Source organism: Centroberyx gerrardi, chromosome 18 (assembly GCF_048128805.1).
Source record: "Centroberyx gerrardi isolate f3 chromosome 18, fCenGer3.hap1.cur.20231027, whole genome shotgun sequence".
NCBI lineage: Eukaryota > Metazoa > Chordata > Actinopteri > Beryciformes > Berycidae > Centroberyx > Centroberyx gerrardi.
In genome coordinates this window covers 22,591,523-22,607,223 of record NC_136014.1, presented here as the reverse complement: position 1 = coordinate 22,607,223, position 15,701 = coordinate 22,591,523, and the positions used below count along the sequence as shown (strand labels likewise).

Below are 15,701 nucleotides of genomic sequence, written 5' to 3'. Positions count from 1 at the left end.
TGTCGGAGATTAAAATGACAAGACACAGAAGTCCGCTGACACAGTGAACACAGGAAAAAGGCTTTCCAGCCTTAAGAGGCTGCAAAAGTAAAAGACCAAAGGACAAGTCACAAGATATATTGCACAATTTAAAATGCAGTTTTTAGGGGTTTAGATGCAGTTTTTAGATGCAGAAATGCAGTTTTTAGATGCAGAAATTGAGTTTTTAGATGCAGAAATTGAGTTTTTAGATGCAGAAATGCAGATTTTAGATGCAGAAATTGAGTTTTTAGATGCAGAAATGCATCTAGGTGTAAAATAATCACCTATTGAAATGCATTGTCATTGCCATTACTACTACTTCTCTGGTGTCTGGACATGAAAAAAAAAATGCAGCTTAAAACACATAAACCTCTCTCGCCTCTCTCTCCTAATTATGCAACTTGTGCATAGGTGGGCTGAAGATGACCAGAAGGTGTCTAGCAACATTAACAGCATGGCTTTACAAAGATTCTGATTCTATAAATGCTGCTTATTCCTATTAAAGGCGTATCAGATGAAGACTGCGATATACAGTTGGTTTGACTACTGTTGATAACGTAATGATTCACCAGAGGAGGCATTTTCCTAAAAAAAAGGGTCTTGAACTATGTGCGTCTCCAAGATACCTTTCTACACATTGCAAATGGGGATGAAGACATTGTGTGTGCTGAGGTGTAACTACATCAAACTTCTCCACATGAGGCAGATGGCCATAAAGAGGAGGTGCTGTAAGGCATTCCTGCAGTTGGCTAGGTCACTTCAGTCCCTCCCCCTAACAAACCTTTTGCTGTGTCTATGGCCACTTTGGCCAGGCCCTCCACACATAAACAAACAGCCTGGGCAGTCGGGGCTGCGAGGTGGGCCTGTGGGGAAGGGCTTCAGGCATCGCATTTCCACCACTTTCCCAGAACTGGCCACAGCTGTACTCGTACCCAAAAAGCACTGCTGCGCACTGCACCTATCATTGTTCAGCGGCCTCTGCTGCCAGAGTCAGGGGATCAGTATGATAAATATTTACAGGGGCCAAGAATTCCAGCACAGAGGTTACATATTATAGAGGAGCTTTCATGGGGATAGACACAGTTTCATTAGCCTGGACCAGACTGAGCCTTGCATGTGGCAAAGCACAACGAAGCGAGTAAGATTACAGGCTGCAGTCAAATTAGCCGGGCCTGGCATTGTTGGGCAGACACTTCTCTGCTCTTCTCATCCCTTCTCCAACAAGTCATTATGTGACCATCGTGCTCCGTCTCCTCAAAGCAAATGCACACAAGATGACACTGCTCATTGTTTCTAAATGCATGTGTTTTCTTGTTGCCTTTTATGATCATCACTAAACAAGACATTGCACTGTGCAGCTTGTGTTGGCTTTGTACAACAAACCTTTCATGTGATCAGAAACTTCTTGTTCAGCCTCACAGCTCCTGCCAGTGTTGGCCAACTTTACTGACTTTCCTGCTATTGACAACTGTTTTGGTAATTGTAAGAATTATTGATGTGTTGACAGATAAGTGTGATTCTCGCTTCCTTTGACTGCTTGATAAGCTCCTTGAATAATCCTAGCAGTGACTATGCATCTCTTATTATGTGGTATCTTAAGTATACCAGAATTAATGTCAAAGTAAAACAAGTTATTGTATATTCCAACAAACTAGTGCAGTTGAAATGCGGATTTTGGTAAAACCATCGACTTTTTGTGGCTCTGTCCACCAGTCATGCTCTGCCCAGACAGTTGAACTTCTTGCATGATATAATAGTCCCTGCACTGCCAAAAACATCAAGTCATTGAATCTAATATTTAAATCTTAAGCTCTTCTTTTAAGCAATTAAGAAAAATTGCAAATGGGGTGAGATCATTTTACAAATGCCAATATCTTGAATGAGGTTCACTCCACTTGTTTCAAGAAAAATCTTAAAACAAGTTCATTTGCATTATAATAAAGTGTATTTATCTCATTACCACATTGGCATCTTTCCTGATTTCACTGGCATAGTTTCTCACTTGTTTTAAGAAAAATAGACTCAATATTAAATTAAATACCATGTTAAGATGGACATTTTTTTGCAGCGTGTTCCTGGGGATCACCGCCTGTTCATCACTCCATCACTCAGAGCAGCAGTTTAGGCTAAAGCCAGCCCCAGGTAAACAGAGCTGCAGGCATGCAGAGGGACCTTAATGAATCCATTGTGCTCCGCACTGTGTGGGGCCTGGGGCACACAGAGAGGAGGGGGCTGATCACACATCTGAAGACAAAGGCCAGCCAGATAACACTGCAAAAATGTCCATCATTTAGCCTCATTTTCAGTCTTAAAATCGAATTTATCTTAAAACAAGTGAAAATTCTACCAATAGGATGAAATAATCCCACTTGTTATCGATGCAGTTTCACATGTTTTCAGGCATTTTCTAGAGACAGATGTCAATCTTGAAACAAGGCAGAATGAGCCAGATAACCCTACTAGTATCAAGAAAATTCTTGCAACAAAGTGATTTGCATTGGAAACAAGTGAAATTATATCACACCCTTGGCAGATTTTGTACTCGTTTTAAGAAAAGTAAGATTCTAGCACAAAAGCATCCGAGGAACTTTTGAGAATAACATTTTGAGAGCAACTCATTTCACTCTCTCTCTCTCTCTCTGTAATGTCCGCCAATATAAACCAGTGCAACAGGGAGGACAGAAAAGGCGGAGTGGAAAGAGCTTACTCTATCAACATGACTGTGACTCTCAGAGGAAGTTCAATATCCTTGGTTGCTTTACATTGGCTTACTAAAAGAATTTCACATTTCGGTCACGAATTGTGATAACACACTGAATTCCACCTCCCGTCATACTAATGAAACATGGCACAAGTATTTTCCCGACCGGCCATATTTGAGCCACTGAATGTGTATGATCATGTCCCGTCACCCCAGCCGTGACCCCAGCTGTTCCAGCACCGTGCTGAGAGGGGATTGTAATCTTCCCTGAAAGCCTCCATTCAGCCCACCTGCATTAAGTCCTGTCAGGTGAAAGTGGAGAGAACTCAAAACACAGAGTGCCTCAGGTCACCCGGAGGAGCGCTTAAAGCGGCCGTAAGTGCAGGTTGACACTGCATTCCGCGAGAGCTTTCTCCACGTGGCCGGGGAACAGAGGGGGCATTGAGCCCCGAGTCGGAGCGGGACGGGCGGGTGGAGGGAGAGAGAGAGGAGCTGAGGACGTGGACGATGACGAGCACCCCTGGGTGGACCCGGGGCGGGCTGAAGCTGCTCTTCCCGTGCCTGAGCATGCTTACTGATAAATGTTTCCTTCCTTTATTCCTTAGTTCCTTGTGAAATAGTACACTGCCCGCATGCTTTAGCGAGTTCTCGGAGATGTAGCTGTTACCAGACGTTACCCGCTCCAAAGTTGGGCGTGGTTAGCAGCCAGAGCAGAGCGAAGTAATCACTTTATCAGTGATTAATGTCCCTCAACCATGGTTTTACTGTCAGACATGATGTCTTCTTTTAGGGACGAGAAGAGTGCTCACAGGGGTGAAAACCATTACAAAACAGTAATCACTATTATATTATTTAGTATCAGTGTTGAAAATGAGGGAAAGGAATAGATAACATAATTTGCAATGCTGTATAGGATGAGTAGTTAATTCCCTCTTCCAAAGCACTCTTCATAGAAAAGGTTAAAAGCCTTTATTCCTTTATTGTGGAGAGTGATTGGTTGGCCTTCCTCAGGAAGCACAAAGCAACAATCAACAATGCAAAAGTAGCTTTGTGCTTCCTGAGGAAGGCCAATGCTGAAATGTGTTGGAAATGTGTTGGAAGTTTTTAATCTGTTCTTTGAACAGGTCAGTGGAATAAAGGCTTTATAACCCTGTTTTTCTTTGATACAGTTCCTTTTTTCATGTTTCATATATTTTTTATGAATCTATTGTTATAAGCTCATGATTCAACTGGTAGATATTTGATTTGGTTCAAAGCTTAAAACTCTTTAATATCAGGATTTTCTGAAATATCTATGGGGAAAATGAATGGGAAATTTACTTTTAGAACCCAGCCTCTGAAAAAGGGGGTGAACACATTTCTAAACTTTTCATGTGGGGAGATTCAGGTCAAAATCACAGTGACAATGTTTACATGCCTGGAGTAACCAAAAGTGAAAGATGTTAGTAAGAGATTTCCATAGTAAACCGTTTGAAAACTTAGCCAGGCATCTTAACCAGGTTTCTCGTAATTGGGAGTATGAGATTATCCAGGTTATTCTTACCAAGGTATGAAGTATCTGAATTCTGCGTGTATCTACTGTTACTCACAGAGAAAACAAGAGAAAACCCAACCTTTCTTTTAGAGAGGAAAGTTCTCTACCAAACCTGAGAGAAAAAAAAAAAAAGTCTTTCATTTGTGCAGAAAATGGCTCTAAGAATGGGCTGCATTGTACTTGATAAGATGGTATGAGGGCAGCGGCTGCCCTGTTTGACTCGTTTATCAGTGAACTCAGCATGCTGGCACACAGCAGCCCTGTCCACGGCCGTGCCAAGGGCCACGCTCCCCCCCCCTCCATCACACCAGTGTGAATCTCCCTCAGATGATTTATCATGAAGCTCTCATTCCTTTATACGTCTGCCAAAGACGGGAGCTTGAGTCAACCTCAAAGCGAGCCTAAAATCTTCTAGAGGCAGAGGTTTGACGAACGCTCAGCCCTGTAATATACGAGCTTGTTGCCGTACCTTGGGATCTGGTTTCCCGGTCATGGTCTTGAGCAGCTCGTGGAGGTGCGGCCAGTTGCCCTGGGAGTACCAGCCGGGCTTGTCCAGCGACGGCAGCCCCTCGCTCTCCTCCACATCGTTCACTGCAGGATGAAGAAGAAGAAGAAGAAGAAGAGAATCAAACCACACGGGTCGCAGCTCCACCAACTGCCAGCTGCTGCTATAGAGGACAAGAGCAGACATGACCGCACACTCTCCAGCACAAAACCCTCCCCGGCTCAACCTCACCACCACAGCACTCACCAGCAGAGCCACAAGAAAACATGACAGGAGAGGCTGCGCTTTAATAATGTGGATCATGAGTTTATGATAGACCGCATTCTTATGTAGGGGAAAAGTCACAGTGAAATGGGAAAAAGGGTCTAATCAGAGCTACTTCCGCTCAGCGTGTTTATTTGCGTTTCAGCATGTGGTCTCCGGACATAGATTTATTTATTTTATTTTTCCCCCCACAAAGCTCTGCTGCTGATAGATATTACAGCAGCCATTACATCAGCGCAGCCATAGAGGGGAAAACCAGGCTCTGAGTGAAACCAGAGAAGTGGCGACCGGCCCGTTTAGATTCAGCCTTGCCCCTCTGGTCTCAGTCCTACCGCACTGCAGACCACGTGTCAGCCAGGGACTCCTCCAGAGCACTCCTAAAATGTCTGAACCTTCTCTGGCACAAGTGCAACAGTCCCACTCAGCCGTGTAAAAAAAAAAAATTTTAAAAAAAAAAAGGGAGTGACAATTACCTCATGGAGGCAATCGCAGTTCATGAATAATGACCAAGGTTTTTCCAGTCATTAGGTACGTGTTTTATGTTTGCTCAGGGAAAAAACAAAACAAACAAACAAGACTGAGTGTTTAAACCTGCAGTCAGAATGAGAATCAGAGTGCAGTTTATTCAGGAGCTGCCGTATGAGCAATTTAACCTTCTGGTTGGTGCAGACAGTATTCTCTATCTAAAATATACAAATATTAATATACATACTATATGAAATATATATTATATATGTATTCAGATTTATATTTGTTACACTACAACATATATATCTAAATACATTTTTTTCATATACATATATTGTTTTTTGCAAAGTATTCAACTTTTTCCACACTTTGTGGTCTTACAGCCTGATTCAAAATGAACTAATTTGAGATTTTTGTGTCAACAATCTACACAAACTACCCCATAATGACAAAGTGGAATGTTTTGCTAATCTATTTAAAAAGTATTATGGTAAGACCAATATCGGCCTTTTATTAAATATCAGATATCAGTCAGTCAGTGTCATCTATTTGCGATATGATGGACATTCCTCTGACCACAGCTACATAAAAATATTCTGCAACAGTGTAACACACTATTCAAATGGCTTCATTAAATCAATGCTGTCACACTGTTTTAAGTACATTATGCATTAGGGAGATTTATACCTACACAGTAATATTTTGTACTTTTCCATGGGTTAATATACAGGTTAATACACTGGAATAAGGCCATTGTAAAATAAAGTCATTGAATAGGTGTGGTGCTTCACCCTGGATTAAAGAGCTGCTAACACTAAAAGAATTTCATTAGTCTGGGTTTCAGTGGAGAGTTTTATTGTCCCATGATGGTTTAAATGCTTTTTCAGAGGCTTTTCCACCCTGACACTGAATCATTGAATGTTTTTGGCTTGAAAATAGTCAAATTTAAAAATACTGAATATCGGCTTTCAGCAGTTTCAACACAAAAATACTGGTATCAGACTTCAAAAACCCATTATCAGTCGAACCCATTCTCCATTTCATCTTCAATATATTAGCAAAAACATTTATTATTACATTAATTTATAGGGTACTTTGTGTAGATTGTTAACAAAAAAAATCTAATTTTAATTTATTTCGAATTCAGGCTGCAACACCACAAAATGCAAAACAAGTCAAGGGGGTTGAATACTTTCTGAAGGCATTGCATATGCAGAGTAGGCCACAGATTTAGTGTGAAAGGAGTGGTTTTCTGTTGAGGGGCATCAGTCAGGGGAAGGAACTTTATTTCTGGTGTGTTGATGTGATTAGCCACAAGTGTCAGAAGGTAGAAAAAGTAGAGCTGGTCTTCCCTGCGCGTCGGTCGACTTGCCCTTAAATAACAAATGGTCTAGATGATCGACAGGATGCAGTCGATGATCCTCTCCACTGACCGGATGAGGCACTTCAGTTGGCCTGGATTGATGCAGTTCTCAGCCAGGGGAGAGTTATACAGTAGAGGCGGAATTCACTGATGGCTGTGCAGAACCATAACTGTCTATGGCTGGTTGAATTTCTTAAGCTGCCAGAACATCCTCTCCTAAGATGTTTCGGTGATAGATGTAACGTTTTCTTCCCACTTGAGATCCTTGGAGACGGTGGCACCCAGGAACTTGTATGATTTTAGTTTTTGAGCTCGCTGGAGAAAGAGGGGAGAAGTGTGTGTGTGTGTCTGTATTTGGTCTTTCTTTTTGAAATGGGACTGTCTGCTTGATAGTGCTGCTTTTCAATACTAACTAACAGCATATTTCAGGGGGCATGTCGAGCATCTAGATAAGACACAGAGTCGCCAGAATCTGTGCTTTAATTGCACAACACCATTACTCATACAATAACATCACGAAAGCCCCAAAAACATTCCACCGAATAGACAAATGTTGCAAAATAGCTACAGCATCAGTTGCAAAAACAGTTTAGAGTGCCATCATTTGAGGGCTTTAGTTAACTTCACTGCTGCTAAGTATGACTTCCCTCATAAATGAATACATGTACGATTTTTTGGGATTTTTGTTGGACTACTGAATGGCATTCGCACATGATGCCATCTTGTGCCTGGCTATTATCTAAGGGATCAACAGCCCACGCTCTTTGAAGTGGGTAATTGTCTTGTGGACAGGAAGAGTTGAGAGTGGTCTTTAGGACGACTGAACGGTGCTTAAGACCAGCAGCGGGGGAAAAGAAAGCCTCCGCTCTCATTTGTGAAAACGCTGGCGCTTTACAGAGTATAGGCCACTGCAGGTTCACAGTAAGGTTAAATATGCTATAAATATTGTGACAGAAGAGAGTGAAAGAACAGGGCTGAGCATCTGCACACGTGTGAGTGCACACACACACACACACATATACATATGGTAACAGCTTTGAGGACACTGGACTTGGAGAGAAAGAGGAATGGGAGGTATGTGGTCTAAGTAAGCTCACAAAACTGCAAACTGTGCTACTAAGATGACCAGGCACCTTTGAAGATGTCCTATGGCGTTTTCACTGTAATCAACTGAGGCTGTATTGATGAGGTAAATATTTAAAGAGCCCTGGCATCATCTGAACAAATGATGCTGTACCGTCTGGAGCCCGAAGCTAAGGATTGATTTGTAGAACACTTTCCTCTGATACTGTCTTGGCAAGTACAGCACATCTTAAATAATACTGTTTTTACCACGGCTCGCTGGGCTTCAGGAGGCAAAATCAGGTCAGGCAGGGTGTGATGCTTCACTCCTCTATACCTGTATGATATCAAACTTGGTCACAGTGTGGGAAGTATCATTTTCAACAAATCATGTCTGTTCTTTATTGATTAGCACCTAATTAATAAAAGGAAGTAAAAGTTCTATTAGTGTGAAAATTTATCCTAAATTATAAATGTTTACATCTTAGCTGCAATTTCTCGCATAACTTCCATAACCTTCTTCTTGCATGGGAATGAGTATTAATGACATCATGGGTTTCTTCATATATTAGTCTGTATGGACTGCTGCAATACCGTGATGTATGGTGATATACACATAGCTAAATCTTTTTATGATTGTAAGACACCACTTACTCACTTACATTTCATAATAAATCAAATTATTGTAATGTAATATGTTATAAGCTATGTTCACTAGTGGTTCAGGCTGAGATCATGCTCAAATAAACCGACAATTAATTAGGTTTATATGTCATCAATACAAATGCACCATGACACTGTACAGGATCTGTACTTGATGTAGTTGCAATATTTAATACCTAATACAAAGTACCAAAGCGACAACGAAATTACAAGCTGAGTGTGCCTAGAAAGTGTTTAATCAACAGTCTTAAATCAAAGTGTCAAAGCCTAATGAGTGAACTTTATCAGCTAACAGTGTCATATCACTCAGAAGAATTTAGAAGTGTGGAAAACAAGTATTATCTCCAAAAACAAAAAGGAGTGGCCAATATCTCTCCAGGCCAGGGGGAAGAGCAGATGCTGATGCTATTTCTGCCAACGTGGCGAAACTCAGAAGGAGCGAGAGAGAGAAAAAGAAGAAGAGAATATTTTAGCGAGTGGATCATCGTGTCTTCACACATAATGCATCCCACCAGTGTTATTGCTGGAGGGAAGACAGTCCAGATGAGGGGAGCATTCCTGCAGGCTGCTACTGCCAGTGCACACCTTCACCATTAGGATCCAATATCAGACGCCTGTGCTAATATAAGGGCAAAACAGACTGGGAGGGGAACGGGGGATTGTGTGGATTGGCGATCACGTGGATCTGAGCAAATAGAATACTGGCAAGCTGACTTTCACCTCACTGACAACAACTTCAACAGCTATAACAGCTGCTAGAAATCTTCACAGTAGTTTTATAGGAGATGTGAAATGCAGGATTTGGGGAAACCGACCTCCGATTTCCTCCGATCCTCCATCCTTAAAAGCAATACAGGCAATACAAGAGTTGATAATCTCCATCATGTGGTCTACACTAATCGTTCTACTGGGGTGGTAACCCTCAGGCTCTAAAATTATTTCTTTGATGTGGGCTGAGTGAAGTGTGCTACTGTGCAGTGTGGTGCTGCTGTTGATGCTTGACTAGGCAGTGGGACGGGAGGAGGAGGAGGGCAGGAAAAACACTCACCAAGGGTCCTGAAGGGCCGCTGCTGGGGCACCAAGGAGAAGAAACCCGGCTTCAGGGCATTTGTGATGATGACGTCAAAAAGCTCCTCAAAGTCCTTCCTGTAATGACCATAAATCTGTGTGTTAGGCGCTCAGGCTGTGTGTTAAGGACACCGCTTGGACAGCATCCAAATGGACTTGTGTTACACAACCAAAAATACCTCAGTGAAGCCTGTAATACTGATGGAAAACATGGACCATAAACAGTGTGCACATACAACGCTATGAAGGGAAATGCTCAGCCTAACAACGTAAACATTTTGAGAGGGCAGTACACCCACAGAAGGCTAGCTAGGGAGGGAGCGTGTTCTCTAACATGTAGTAACATCTCTAATCATGTAGGCGACCGAACACATCTATAGCTGGGTCATGTCTGCAGGGAGACCTTGCACTGCTGTCCTGTGTAGGGAGAATCTGTATGCTACTACCATACATGGTGAGAAGCAAAAGTTAGCCTCATGAAAGAGGAAGAACCCCTTACTGGAAACATGCAAACTAATCAAAATGACGATTTGACAGTTTGAAAGAGTGTATGTCCATATTGGGTAAGAGCTTTACTGCCTAGAAACACATCATGATATCATCCCTTTGCTTTACTGTAGATCCAAGCTAATCACAGCAGCTTTGGAGATGCTCCTCTGGGCTCGTCTTGGTTGTCATCGCTTCAGACAAGCCAGCCAAAAAGCTCGACACATCAAGGGACTTAACGGCAAGTAATAAATCGATAAATTATGCAGCACTCCGATAATGAACGCCCGTGTCTGATCTTGCCAAAGTATAACAGCGGCGTCCCTGGAGGAGCCGGTGGGTGTTGGCTGGCGGCGGCCCGTCAGACGGCTCTGGCCTTGTTGTGCTACTTCTGACAGCTGACTGTCACTGGCCTCCGGCCCGCTCAGCTAACTGACAGCGCCTGAGAGAAGCACGGGCTCTGATCTGAGAAGAAGGGGAACAAGTCGAGCCGAACAGCTGTGGGGGACCGCGTCATGAGAGCGGAGGAACGAGCTTCTCTGGAAAGGAGGCGCCGAGTGACTCAGGCGAGGGTAAGCAGGAGACGTGTTTCACAACAAAGTGCCTTCGCAACAGTGAAGTGATGAGACGTGATTTCTGTGCGGTGCAGCCTGGATTGAATATTGAGCGTTTGCCTGAGGGCGGATGAAAAAGAGATAAACACAAAACCTTTTGGCGTTATGATAGACTAGAAAAAACAGCCCATCAGGAGGAGGCCAATCCCTTTCCGAGAACAAAGTACACTTATCCCCAAACCACCGGCGGCAAGACGAAGCCTGCCTGATTTCCTCTTGTAGCTATCACGACATAAATCTGCATCCCCTGACCTTGTAAAACAGTGATTTGAACATGGTGTACACACACACACACACACATATACACACACACACAGCTGGGCTCTGACTTGTCTCCTTGGGAGGTGGCACATGCTGCGGTGTTAGAGGTCACGGAGAGAGGAGGGGAGGGGAGGCCAGTGAAACAGTAGGGGAGCAGGGGAAAGGGGAGCGGAACAACAGAGTGACCAGGCGGCTCGCTGTGTAACAGGAAATGGTGAAGGGGGGAAAGCCTGCGCCGCAGAGGTCCCACGAGACGAACTGGCATCCAGAGCAAACGGCTCGCCACTAGCCCCCTTCTGTTTCTGCTCTGCGACCGAGAACAGGCAGCTCTTAACATGAGCAGGGAGAAAAGCAGACCGCCTGAACGGGTGATATGAATACGTGCAGTGTAAGATAACAGACTTCAGTGAGAACGATGTTCATGCTTGTGTGTGTGTGTGTTGTTATAGCACAGTAATCCTGCACTGAAACATTTTTCCAAGGTACTCCTACTGCTTGATCGAGTGTATAACAGGGCTTAGGCTAGAATAATAAGCCTAAACCACAGAGTGTACACTGCAAAGAGGGGGAGGGCAGTTATGCAGAAAGCCCTTTCTTCTGGGTCAGCAGCACAAAGCCAAAGAGCTGGCCACTGCTAAACTATAGAAAGCATGCAAAGACAAAAATCACTTAAACCTAGAAAATGAAGTGCTTAGTGTTTATGCTGGGCTGGTAGGAAATAACAACTAACTGTGCAGAGTGGGTGCTGAGGGTATGAGTGGTGTATAGCGTACGTGTGCGATGGTGATGGTAACTCAAGGTGGACATGTGAACCAGAGTTGGCTCAAGGAATGACTGATGGCATGTGAGAGCTGTAAGGAATGTTGGGAGTTGGGGGGAAAACCAAAAATGCCGGGCTGGGCTGGACTGGACAGTAACTGCTCCCTGAGCTGTCTTGAGCAAAAACTTTCCCCCCGACTGCCAGGTTATAAATCCTTTGGGGACTGTTATGGTAAGATCTGCAAACTGGGTCCTGGTCTGGAGAGGGATGGTGGGGGTGGAGGTCTGTGGTCTGGTCCGGTCTGGTCGGGCTCACCCCAGGATGTGGTCGCAGATAAGCCTGCAGTAGTCGCTGTGGGAGCTGGTGATGAGGAGGAGGACCTTCCCGGCGTTCTTCATGCTGCGCAGCCAGGTCTTGACGGAGTCGGAGCAGGGCTGCAGGTACCGGCCCGGGTCCCTCTTCACACTCGGGAAGTAGGTCCCTGCGTCCTCTGTGGAGAGACACAAACAACCACACACACACACACACGCACATACACACACGAAGATGTCATGTAGGGCTTCCTTGGATCTTAAAGCCCCAATTCATAACATATTTCCACGAAAAACGAAACTGTCGCTACCTCGCCTTACAACCAAAGTGCATGAACCAGAAAAGGGCAGAAAGGAAGAACAAGTTCAGCTATTCTTAGAGGCCAATGGATAGTCTAAAAACACATTTTTATTGGTACAGAAGAAGTGTTTCTGCAGAAAGACTTCATCAGGGTTACATGAAAGATAGACAATGAATCCTCCACTACATCAATTTTAGGAATATGCACATGGATTCCTGAGGAATTTGACGTATGTGGAAAATAAGCTTATTTTCAACTCTCACACACCATTATTGATTGCAAACGCCCAAGAAAATTATCTTTTTACACCTTCATGAAACATTTAAGACGTGTTTATCTGTGAAATATCAATAAATGTATTCAACAGAAGACAAATCACAACACACAAACAAAATAATGTGATGTGGTGGTAGTGTTTCACCATCAAGTCCCATTCTGAAATTTCAGGTCGGGGCTTTAACAACCGCACAGTCCAGAGCTTCAGATGGGTCTTGTGAAAAAAGCCCGATAGCATCAGATTAGCTTCCTCACAGAATCCCATAAAACCTTCCTTCCTCCAAAGAATAATAAGCAAAGGGTTAGGTTAGAAGACATCAAAGGACACATGCTTCCATTTCTCTCTTTTTGAAAACGTATAGGGAGTGAGCCAAGGGCGATCAATGACCAGCCGTAAGACTTTTCCATGAGCAGCGGTTCATATGGTGGACAGGCGTAAGTGGATGAATAGACTGTGTTTCATGCTGGCAGCGTCAAAAAACACAGAATGCCGTTAAATGGTTTTCATTAAAACCATGCTGCACTATTTGGTCTGCTCACTCAGTGCAACTTAGATATACAATCTATTCTCTGGGCTGTATGGTGCATGGTGACATACATTTGATTTTTTTTTTTTTCAAACACATCAATATACTGCATGCCTCGACTCTCAATGCTCAAATGCTTGAAATTTGTTTTTTAGACAAATATAAATAGTGAAGTTGATGCCTATGTAGGCTTTGGGTTGCTTCCTAAAGCGAACCTTAGCGAACCTTTTATAAGCGAACCTAAAGATGTGAGTATATTGTCAGCAAAGTCTCACAGTGTGCGGTTGGATAATTTCTTTATATGGACTAGTGTATATTTACGTTATTGTCTTCACAGAGAAGGAGACGCTCATTGCAGATGCTATATGCTTATCAGCATTACCAAGATGTTGATTCTTTAACGTTCTGCTGACAGAGGAAAAAGCCAAATAAATAGAGGTTTTACATCCCAACATCATCGCACGCTAAGAAAAATACAGCAGTAATGTTCAAATTTGGATCAGAGACCACCTAAAAATTCATAAAAAAATCATGGTTTGGATGGGCCTATATGAGCCAGGGACCAGTATTTGCCCTGCTGATGTGTTTTTTCCAAGTTTTTATTTTGTTTTCCGCTTAACCTCACCTCACCAGTGGCATCTATAGGGGGTAAGGGGGACCTCAGGGTCATGTTCCCCACTTCAGAGGCACTGTGGATGGGCTGCCTTCTCTTCAAAGGCCCCCCAGCTGCTCTTCGATACATCCTGTCAGCCCGGGCCTCACAGAGCGCTTAAACAGTGAATCAGACTGTATGGAGCTAAATATGGCGCCGCTCACATCTCTGTTACACAATCCAAGTCCGTCATAGCATGTAACTCTTGACCTAATGTTCTCAGTAAGGCCTCATGAATACAAAAAAAACATGAATAAAACATAACTTATAAGGAATAAAGGCACTTGATGCTGATTGGCGACATTAGAATGGTACTTCCATGTGATACTGTGTGAAGAAATAGTGTAATTTAGCCAAGAATTTTTCCTGGTAATTATGAGGAAATGCTGTGATAAAATGGTATCTTGAGAGTTTGTAATTACAGGAAATAAGACAAATTTTTTTGTACGCCTGGTGAGATGGAAAGGAAAGCACTACCTTCTCTTCTGCTATATGATTACTTTATGACTGGCATGCTCTAATGATGAGGAGCGTGGACCGAAATTCAAATTAAACCCTGAGATACGTGCAAGCTTATCAAAACGGAAAAATGGGGCTACCTGTACATCGTATTTGCTCTCGAGCTGAAGAATGTGCCCAATATGTGAGAAGTGGCGTTGCTTCTTTCACAAGCAGGAGAAAAGAGGGCTTAGGAAAACAGGGCAGGGTGCAGATGAGTGGCGTGTATTCATGAGCCGAGGTGTTTACCCTGGCAGAGACCACCGGCCTCTCAGGAGCATCACTGCGCCCACAGAGCGACAGAGAGTCAGAGTCAGCTACGTTCGCACTGCCGGCTGAAAGGGTCCCGATTCTGATTAATTTCCCTTCACATGTGACACAGATCTGATGTTTATCTCATCAGTGTGAACAGCAAAAAGCAGCATGGAGTTGCATTTTTTTCAATTCCAAATCTGGACCACGTGGATATATGCAACAAAATTGGATCTCCAGGCTGCGACCTACATGCGACTCACACACTCACATTGGAATTTGTCAGCGTTGCCATGACAATAAGAAAATCCTACGTCATTCACCTTGGCTGAGCAAGCTTTAACACGGAGGACAACAAGACGACAATAGAAAGTGAAATAGCCGGCTTGATCGGTATTTGGGGAGATGCCTCGATTCAGTCAAAACTCGAAGGCACAGAGCGTCTTGGTGGCTCAGCTGGCGAAGACGCACACCATGTAACCACAACGTCTTGGGTTTGAATTCAGCAAAGGATCTTTGTTGCATGTCATCCCCTCTCTCTCCCTAACTTTCCTGTCTCTCTCCACTGTTAGCTGCAAAATTAAGGCTAAAACCGACAACTCCGAGGCACATACTGTAACCGAAATGTGTTTGAAACAATCGGAAAAGCATAGAAACTAGCGGATGTGACATCTTTTGTTGTTACTAAGCGCACCCGCGTCTTATCAACAAGGCTGTCGGTTCATATTGGTATCAGATATGGGTTACATCCTAGAATAGGTGTGAACAGTCATCTAAATAAGTCAGATATGAGCAGCAATTTGGAATTGAGCATAAAGGCCTGCAGTGGGAACACAGCCAGAGGGACAGACAGGCTACAGAGAGACGGGTGGTCTCCTCTCCTTGCCCTCTGTCTGGAGCTGGAGATCACCTCATCTGAGGTTACGAATTACAGGCACAGACTCTAGTCTAGGTTGAACGCTAAATAACAACAAAATACACAGTACCACAAGAGTATATATAGGTACATCTAGGCATTTCTTGTGCATGACCCTAAGTAATATGGATGGTGAACTCAAAGTGTCCTTCTTTAACTGTGCTAAAAGATAGAACTCAACCTACTGCACACAAGTA

At 43.5% G+C, this 15,701-nt stretch overlaps 1 protein-coding gene across 1 annotated transcript in view; it reads right to left on the bottom strand.

The window, feature by feature from the left end:
• Window positions 1-15,701, bottom strand: part of nt5dc1 (5'-nucleotidase domain containing 1) — a 47,793-nt gene that overhangs the window by 5,581 nt on the left and 26,511 nt on the right. The window contains exons 7-9 of the mRNA XM_071899223.2: window positions 12,086-12,260; window positions 9,630-9,727; window positions 4,726-4,847 (exon numbers count right to left, since the gene is read on the bottom strand). Of these exons, the coding sequence (XP_071755324.1) occupies window positions 4,726-4,847; window positions 9,630-9,727; window positions 12,086-12,260 (395 nt within the window). The remainder of the gene's footprint in view (window positions 1-4,725; window positions 4,848-9,629; window positions 9,728-12,085; window positions 12,261-15,701) is intronic.